The sequence below is a fragment of the Eutrigla gurnardus genome (genome assembly GCF_963514095.1).
Source record: "Eutrigla gurnardus genome assembly, chromosome: 9".
NCBI classification, from domain to species: Eukaryota; Metazoa; Chordata; class Actinopteri; order Perciformes; family Triglidae; genus Eutrigla; species Eutrigla gurnardus.
Window position 1 is genome coordinate 18,298,580 of NC_139923.1, and position 9,376 is coordinate 18,307,955.

The 9,376-nt window shown below is 41.5% G+C and overlaps 2 protein-coding genes across 3 annotated transcripts; one reads left to right on the top strand and one right to left on the bottom strand.

The window, feature by feature from the left end:
• Window positions 1–466: 466 nt before the first annotated feature.
• Window positions 467–5,649, top strand: lactb (lactamase, beta). Of its 2 annotated transcripts, none has more exons than XM_084016715.1 (6): window positions 467–861; window positions 945–1,011; window positions 2,359–2,549; window positions 2,627–2,936; window positions 3,026–3,191; window positions 3,457–5,649. In XM_084016715.1, the coding sequence occupies exons 1-6, from the start codon at window positions 514–516 to the stop codon at window positions 3,977–3,979; spliced, it is 1,605 nt and encodes a 534-aa protein (XP_083872841.1). In that variant the 5' UTR covers window positions 467–513; the 3' UTR covers window positions 3,980–5,649. The 2 variants fall into 2 exon arrangements, with proteins under 2 accessions (XP_083872841.1, XP_083872842.1); XM_084016716.1 differs by having other exon boundaries at window positions 467–849.
• Window positions 5,650–5,781: 132 nt separating this feature from the next.
• nrg4 (neuregulin 4) lies at window positions 5,782–7,472 on the bottom strand. The gene is made up of 5 exons (XM_084016718.1): window positions 7,142–7,472; window positions 6,887–6,924; window positions 6,702–6,795; window positions 6,443–6,595; window positions 5,782–6,288 (listed from the first exon to the last, which is right to left on the bottom strand). The coding sequence occupies exons 2-5, from the start codon at window positions 6,894–6,896 to the stop codon at window positions 6,216–6,218; spliced, it is 330 nt and encodes a 109-aa protein (XP_083872844.1). The 5' UTR covers window positions 6,897–6,924; window positions 7,142–7,472; the 3' UTR covers window positions 5,782–6,215.
• Between the last annotated feature and the right edge of the window lie 1,904 nt (window positions 7,473–9,376).

A 9,376-nucleotide genomic window follows, 5' to 3' on the forward strand; every position in this document is an offset into this window, starting at 1 on the left:
AGAAAACTTAATAGATGTTGGGGTTATGTATAAAAATGAAAAGCCTTATCTTGAATTAAGATTATTTTTCGTTTGAGTGGAATAATTGTCAGTTTTTTAGCGCTCAACACCAGTACTGTATATCAATACGTGTTGAGTAGATTGTTTAAACTTCAATCATTTAGAATATGTTATGACCTAAAACCTTGACACACGTTATAACAACAATAATGTGCAACTATCAGGGGTTAAATTCTCTTTACACCAGTCTCCTTAACAACAATAGGTGGGCAGAATACTTCTACATTTCTAGTGGGTCTTTTATACCCTGTGTCGTTGGTACACGTATGCAGATATTTCTAGAAATAACTCGTAGATTTACAAACGTACGAATCATGTTTTGTAGTTCCATTCTGGGATGAATCATTTAGTCGGAATCGGGATTCGATTGCTTTGGTCTGGCTCGACGATGCAAAACAGGAAGGAGGACTGTTATCGACAACAAAAGGCAAGAGGAGCAGCATAACGGACGATATGTCACGATTGTTTTTGCCAAATTGCATGTTTGCCAAATGTACCCTACAAACAGTTCGCGGGTCGGTTTATCAGCAGCAGGCCGATAAGCTGAGGGGTTTTATTCAACAGCAAAAACGATACGTCGGAGGGTCAAACACGGGGTTTTTCAAATACAGGTCAAAGTCCAGGATTTGGGTATGTGGGGTCGGGGTGGGCATCGCTATAGCTGTTGGACTGAAATACCGCGCCGACGCGGCCAACAGTTCCTGTGATGATAAAGTCAAAGAAGTCCAGAGGACTGGTCGATACGACGATGCCATAAAGGTTAGCAGGGACCTTGTGGAGCGGATACAGGTAAGCACTGAGGTAGGCCTATGAACCGCCCGGTTGATTACTTCCCCTCTCTTTCACGTTATATCCCCGTCCTAACTGTGTCTGTTGTCCCCCAGGCTGAGGTGGGAGCTCCAGGCCTGGTTGTTGGGGTTTCTGTGGACGGGACTCAAGTCTGGAGTGAAGGTTGGTGTCTGCAAAATCCACTTTCAGCATAAAAAAAAAAAAGCTAGCTCCTGTTGGTTGCCCTATGTTTTCCTGTTATAAATGCTGGACCAGTGATGGAAGACGTGATGCCATTTTTCTAAGTAAACAGCAGCAACAATGTCGCCATAACCTGTGTTACACACAGAATCTACCACACAGTCCAACATGCAAACTCACCTCAGTGTTAAAATCCTTCTTTTAGCTCAAATTTGAGTTTGAAATTCAGTTCTTGTAAGAAACTATTTTTCCAGGTGTAGTAATGGCTCTCTTGGCTCTGTTGTGATTGACAGCTCAGAGGGCCGAACCAAAGTATAAAGGAGGTCAGTGATTGGCTGAAAGTTACACCTCGTGCTTGGGTGAATTTCAGGCTTGTATGGCTCAACAGCTGCCATTAAATGAATGATTTTCAACTTCTCCCAGTACGTCTTCCTCATATTCATACTGGGACATGTTGTGAAGTTGTTCTCTGAACAGTATCTTCTTCTCTACATTGACTTCCGAATCATTAACCAATGTTGAGCAGTATCTCATACAAGTGTTGTTTATCTCACCACTTCCTGGTTACAAAGTCCAATCAGAGCCAACCAGAGAACTTTTGGCCAATGAGATGCAGCCACAGGTTTGTTCCTTATGCAGAAAATAGGGAAAGGAGAAATATGCTAATTGTAGAAATCAGAATAAGACTGGTAGGGTCCTTGAAGCCAACAATCGTACAATACAATAATTTATATTACCAAGTAATCTGCCACTTATTTTTAATTGATTGAGTAAAAAAAAATTCTAGTAAAATGACAAATAATCAGTTACTCAAAGTAGCTGTTTATAATTGTTTTATTACATCAACTTATCACTTTATCGACTAATCATTTCACGTGTAGTCCTCACAATGTTGAAATGCTGTTAAAGTACTTATTTGTATTGTTGACTTGAGCTTTGTAAACTGGTTGGGCCGATGCGTCACCAGTCTGGCTGGTCTAATGTTGGCCCACAGGACAAATAACTACTGTGTTGGCTCGATGGCGGAAAAGTTCCCACCCTTTCCAGTTATGGCACAACAATTGCCAATATCCTCGAAGTCTGCCGTTCTCACTGCTGGCATGTCACTTTTGTCAAAATAAAGTTGATTGGAGAATGTCAACCAAATTAACAGTGACTCAGCATTGGCTTAATACAAAGAAAAACAAGTAAATCAAATAAAAACATACCAGACAAATACATTATTAACAAACAAATCACTCTTAAACTCTGTTTACCTTGGAACACAAGTGGCTCACTTCCAGTTACCAACTTAATTGGCTTTTTGTTTGTGTCGTTTTCTCAATTCAGGGTTCGGTTATGCTGATCTGGAGAATCGTTTGCCATGCAGCCCAGAAACAGTGATGCGAATCGCCAGCATCAGTAAGCCCTTAACATCTGCAGCTGCTGCACGACTGTGTGAGGAGGGGAAACTAGAACTTGATGTCCCTGTCCAGAAATATCTCCCAGAATTCCCCCAGAAACAATTCGATGGACATGACGTAAGTGACTTGAACAAAAATAAACAACATTTCTCATCATGCCGTTGTACTCACGTGCACGTCATTTATTATTTCAGATCACAATAACCCCTCGGATGATCCTGTCCCACCTGAGCGGTATACGGCATTATGAGAAGGATGCCAATAAAGTGAAGGAGGACAAGGAGAAAGCTAAGCGTCTTTTAAAGCCAGAAAAGAAAGCGGATCAACAGAGCTCACCTGAAAACAAAGAGGAACCTGCAAAAGAACAGAACACCAAAGGCAATAAAGCCACTCAGGTGACGAAAAAAGAGTTTGAGAACGAGGAATACTACTTGAAGGACAACTTTGAAAGTGTCACTCACGCCTTGGATCTATTCAAGGACGACCCCCTCATTTTTAAACCTGGTAAACTACATACCTGCTTGCTAAACCATTCAAATATGATACAATGTATTGATGAGTAAGACTGAGGATTTTTGTTTTACTATGTGCAGGCACCACTTTTCTGTATTCCACCCATGCCTTCACCCTGCTTAGTGCTGTTGTGGAGCGCGCTGCTGGACAGCGCTTCCTGGATGTCATGGCGAACATGTTCCGGGAGCTGGGAATGCTTAATACTGTGCCTGATGAGAACGACCCCATTATTTACCACCGCTCCAGGTAACCTATGACGTGTGTTGTTGTTCCTATGTAGTGCATTGAGCTGATAAATGATAGGATCTGCGTTTGTGCTCGTCGATACTGGTTTTAGACTGTAGCGGAGGCATTTCTACTGGTATCAGTAACTGGAGGGATTTATTAAAAGTATCACATTGTGGAGTGTCATTGAGATGTTTTTAATATCTCCTGTTTTTTGTTTCATGACTACACAACATGATCAACATGCAATAGTGAGACCATATTAATTGATGCTGCTCCTCCACAGATTTTATCACCTCAACAAGAGAGGACGTGTGGTGAACTGCCCATACGTAGACAACTCCTACAAGTGGGCAGGAGGCGGCTTCCTTTCCACTGTGGGCGACCTGCTGCTGTTCGGTAACGCCCTGCTCTACAGCTACCAGGTGGCCCACCTGAAAGACACAGAGGACCTCCTCCCTGGCTTCCTCAAACCCCAAACGGCCATTGATCTTTGGGCACCAGTTGACAGGACAGAGGCCAGCTGGGATAAGGATGGACTGTATGCCCAAGGCTGGCTAGTTGTGGAGAAGCAGCAGAAATATGGCCAGTGCAGGAAGCGCAGACACTACGTGTCGCACACAGGAGGCGCCGTGGGGGCTAGCAGCGTCCTCCTGGTGTTTCCCAGTGAGAAGATAGAGGAGCGCCAAGGACAGACCCCCCTCCCACAGGGAGTGGTGGTCACCATCCTCACAAACATGCAGGCAGTGGGACTCAACGGCACGGCACTGAAAATTGCACACGAGTTTGACAAAACCAGAAGCCTGTAAGAGTAAGTTGTTTACAGAAGTGTGTATGGGCTTAAATCTTACTGAGAAGGATTTCACATCAACCTTTTATGACATTTTACTTAATTTTTTTTTTTTTACTTTCCATTACAACACTTGGCAGCGAAGCCATTCTGCCACTAGGTGGAAGCAATTTACTACATTTCAAACACATAAAATGAAGGTACTGACCTTAAGTATTAGTTTGTTGGCTTAAAACAGACGTTCTTACTTTCTTTTAAAAAAACTTGTAAAATATTTTAATACGTGTATTTCTGCATTTGGAGGAGAAACAAAAACATTTCATTCACAATGGAGAGAGGTTGGTTGCTATTTAAAGCAACATGGTACACCTCGAAAGTCTCCACGTCACATGTGATGACATTTCGGGCCCACCCCAAACAGATATTTCCTCATAGCAACATGACATTGTTTGGGGTTAACTCTGTAGTGTCGACCTGAAACTGTCCTATCAATAATCAATAGGATGACATATTCCCAATGAACTCACGGCTGAGCCTTTTGAGTGTTAAAATGTACTTGAGCCACGAGTACAATCCTTACTGTGCTTGAATTTAAGAAAGTTGAGTGTGCTGTGAAACTAGTTCATTGATGGTATCAAGATATTTTCTAGAATAACTAAGCTGTCAGAAGTCCATATTTATTGTTTTTTCTCCCACTGTTGTTTTTTTAGCAACTGGTTGAAAAGTTATCAAAACAGAATGACTAACAAACGTGTCCTGACTGAATTGAGGTATTTGAAGCCATCATTTTCATTCTAATGTTTCTGGGATCTCCTGTGTCCTTGTTTTTAGATTAAAGCGGACTGATGAATGTCTAATTACACTAAACATACAGACTTCCACACACAATGTTTCACTAAGTTCACTGCTCGTGTATGTGTTCCTGCATGTCCAGCTTTGCCGGAGCCAATTTGAGTGTTGAAACTGCAGAGTAAAGACATTTTTTGCAAAGTGAGGACATCTTGACCGTTCCTTCGTGCTTCAAGGGGCAATTATGGTTTTGGGTTAAGATTAAATTTAGGATTAGGCTAAGAATAGGTTAAGGTTGAGGTTGGGAATGAAGTGCTTATGGTTAGAGGATGGAGAATGACAAGTCCACCATGAGACTCATGACTGCGTGTGCATGCATGCACATAATCCCACCAGAACTTAAAGTAAAACATTTTCTAATTGCATACATTTACACAAAATATTTACTAATAGCACCTTGAGCATATCCATTTACTCAATCAAAAGGTTATTTCATCGTTCAATATTTCACAAAATATTTTTGTTATAGTCCATCTATGCTTTGTAAATTAATTTCAGGCAAAGCACATAGATTGAAATGTGATTTAACATGAGTAACACCAGTGTGCAAGGGTGTGATTCAATTTCCACCCACTCATTTTTAATTCACACCATGTTTGTTTGTGTATTTTTGAGTTATTACATATTACTTTCTATAGCAAACAGCATGAACTCTAGAAGTGTAATAAAGGTACATTTCGGTATTTTTTGTTCGGTATTTAGGGATAAGAGGTTTATAAAAAAAATGTATTAGTGTCTGAAAACATTATGGAAAGGACTCGGTAGAGAGAAATCCATCGGTTTTCTTAACCTTTTGCTTTGTCTTTGTTATTGTGTCATGTGACTTATATCTAGTGAGAGCTGGACCCTTGTGTTGTCATTTTGTTGTGGCTAAATATTTCACTCATTTTGACAACGTGGATGTAACGCACGATTTCAAGAAGAGACTTCTCAGAGCAAGACGCATAATAACAAATGGACCAGATCAAGCGGAAAGGTTAAGAAAAATGTTTTATTTAGTTCTATAGGGTCTTTCCATCATGTTCATAGGCACTTTAATAACAATGTGAGCCTGTCCACGGTAAGAAGCAAGCACTTTTAGTGGATGTAAATTTACAGTGAGCAGTTGCCACCAGTGATCACATTATAGCCTCTTTAATGGTTGCTGTATAGCAGCATACTCCTCAATATTGAATCAATTAAAAAATATGCTGTCCTCATTCGTCACAAATGTGAGAAAATGAGGTGAAAACACCGAAGTTGCCCTTTAAGGTCAGTGCAGCATTCCTTTTAATCTATTGGTCTTTAATCACACTCAAAACAGTTACCGTGTCTGACAAGGCAAGTCACACTCATCTCTGAGAATTGCTTCATCATCCCACCCAGCATTGAGCCAAAAGAGAAACAAATGTGTGTTAGAAGAAAGGTCATACTCTGGGTTTTACTCTCCAATACTGTTGCCCATTGTTCTGTTGGCTCTGTTGCTTGGCTTTCATCATCCTGCGTGTGGACACAAGTAATGGTTATCAGCTTTGAAGGAATACATACTGAGCTGAAGTTAAAGACTGTATAATGCACAAAACACTTCCTCGTCTTGATGCTATTTTTAGACGTCTCGACACATTTGGTAATCCTAAATCCACGATGTACTTACTTGCGTATGTAGTAGATAACAACTGCCAGCACCACTAAGAGGAGGAGGGCAACAACGACCACGGCTGCAATTAACCCTGCTTCCCTCGCATGTATGTGGGTGCTGAAGAGCTGGAACTGCTCACATCGGCTGCCTTTGTAATTTTCCTTGCACCTGATTTACGACACGGGGACATTTGTCAACAATATTGCCATCTGGTGACATCAACAGATATTTGCACATAAAGCTTCAAAGAGGATTGTAAATGTTTTGAACTTACACACAGGAGAGTACATCCATGGAATGTATTTTATAGCATGTTCCTCCATTCATGCAAAAGGTGGCATCCTTTCCATCACACAGGTCTCCATGTTCTACAGATAACATTTCAGGAAAGAAATGTCAGGGCTGGATAGTCACAACTCCAAATGATTTGATGTCTTCCCATCAGTTTTTTATCATTACCTGCCATCATTTGGAATACGTTTTCTTCTCAAGCTTTCCTGAGAACACGAGAAACATTTGTCTCAGAAAAGGAAGTAATCTCTCAACACTAAGGAAAGCTTAAGCAGACGTTTCAGATGCCAATGAAAACAAAGCTGCCGCTGCTGCATTTAGACACAATTCTAAAGAGAAAACACACTGAAAGTCCTGATGAACTAATATTGTGTTGTGAGAGGAATATATAATCACCTTCACTGAAAACAAATCTGTCCTTACCAGCTTGTGAAATCCCAGCTTTTGGTAGTGAGTGCAGGTTTCCGAGGTGAGTCATAGTGACGCCTCAGAATAACTCCTAACTGCTTTTTGTTTAACCTCTGAAGACGCTGTCACGTGGGCGTGCTCCTCCCTTGGCCTAAAAAAATGTTGTGATTGCAGTTTGTCCACATTGTAAATGGCGAGCTCAGCGTCAGGATGCTACCCACTGATTGCAGGTAATTTTTACGGTGTGTCATCAATGGTGTCATTTAATGGTATGTGAGCGATACGAGCCACAGACAAACGCTGAGATCCGATTACGGCGGGGTTTACCTTTTTTGGTTTTTGTTCCCCCATGTTTAGTTTCATCACAACAGGCGGAGGACAGCTGAGCGGATCACCTGTTGTGCATGTGAGCTCAGCGTGTTTGGGTGAAGTGAGAGACAGGTGAATGTTTGGTATGCGGAGATGGCATGAATGGAATCGTGGGAACTTTTCTGTAGTTTATAAGAACACGTCCTTCAGACAGATAATTACTGTTGAACATTCAGAACCGTTAGTTGACTCATCAGCTGGTCATTTTTTTATTGTTCACGATGTTCCTGTGGTGGAAGAATTATTCAAAGTATTTAGTTATTAAAGACAAGTAAAAGCAGAGAATCACTGTATCAACAAGTGTACTTTGAGATTCATAATACAGAGCTCAATGAGGTGTGGAAGTCACAAAAATGTATAAAAATCTGTTTCAAAGTACAATGTCAACCATGTTTAGCAAATCAATTGAGAATGTATGAATCTATTGGTCAACACTTCATTATTAATTAGTGGTTCTGTTTCTATCATATAACGCCTCTTTGAAACTTTAAAATCATTCAAATCACTTGAAACTTTATCATTCCATTTTTCCCATTCACCTCCATTTTTATCTATTAATTTGTCTTACTCGTACCGCTCAGAGTTGCTAGGCTACTGTGCTTTATACTATATTGAAATGAATCATTATCATCGTCATTAATAGGCCTACTATATGTAGTACAGTAGTAGTCAAGGTGGAGCGAATTTGAACTACTTTTAATCAGTAACAATGGCTCACAATACATAAACTGATCATGTGTTTTGTATGCAAAATCATGATTTGAACACAATGAATAAGAATCTTACATTTATTCGAAGTACCTCTAAATTGCACTCAAATACAGCATTTGAGTAAATGCACTTAATTACTTTCCACCGCTGCTGCTGCTGCTGCTGCTGCTACTGCTGCTGCTGCTGCTACTGCTTTCTTTCTAAGAAAGTGTGTTGTTTCCAGTAGTGGTTCACCAGCACGAGACCTTTCACAGGTTATAATCAACAGACTCCATCAAGAAACAGTGTGGACATTTGAGGACAAATCTCTCTAAGGAGGGATTCTTATACATCCTGGCAACCCAAAAGGCTCTGCCTTTTCAACATTGCTAAAATTAAACATTAACAACACCATTAGTTACAACACATAGGTGAAGCCCTTTATAAAGGCTACTTTATTAAAAAAAAAGATAGAGGTATTGATGACAATGACAAGGCAGGTGTGTTCTTTTCTCCACCTATCCTCTGTTCTGTTCCGAGGCCTCATTCCTGCGCTGTAGGAATAAACATCTCAGCAGGGCCGACTGGGAACATCACAGTGACGCTGCAGCGTGATAAATCACATTAAACAGACTCAGCCATCGTGAACACCACAGAAACACTCGAGGTCACTGTATGAGTACTAGTGATGTTTCTTTTTTATATATATCTCTGTGGGTTGTTATCGCGAGGAACTCTGAAGCTGACTTGATGGGAGTATATAGGTAGCTGTGTGTGTGTGTGTGTGTGTGTGTGTGTGTGTGTGTGTGTGTGTGTGTGTGTGTGTGTGTGTGTGTGTGTCTGTGTGTGTGTCTCCCACCCAGGTTCCTGCGCGTTAACGCCGCGCTGCTCATCATCACATCTGTAGCCGCTGGAATCCGGGTTTTTCAGCACCTGGACAGCTCCCGGTCGTGAACCTCCTCCTCCTCCTCCTGTGTGTTATTACCATCGGGCACATGGAGTCTCTGGTGTGATTGTGGGGGAAGCCCTGCAAGCACATTGTGCCTCCCTCACGAAGATGTCGTTATCTCCCTGATCCGGTGACGGTGCCCCCGGTCGTCTCCGTTGAAGGATGCTGCTTTCAGTCCGGAGTCGGTGTTTTCGTCGCGCGCTGCCTTCCGCGAGGCGACACGGCCGCTCGGCCAACGCACA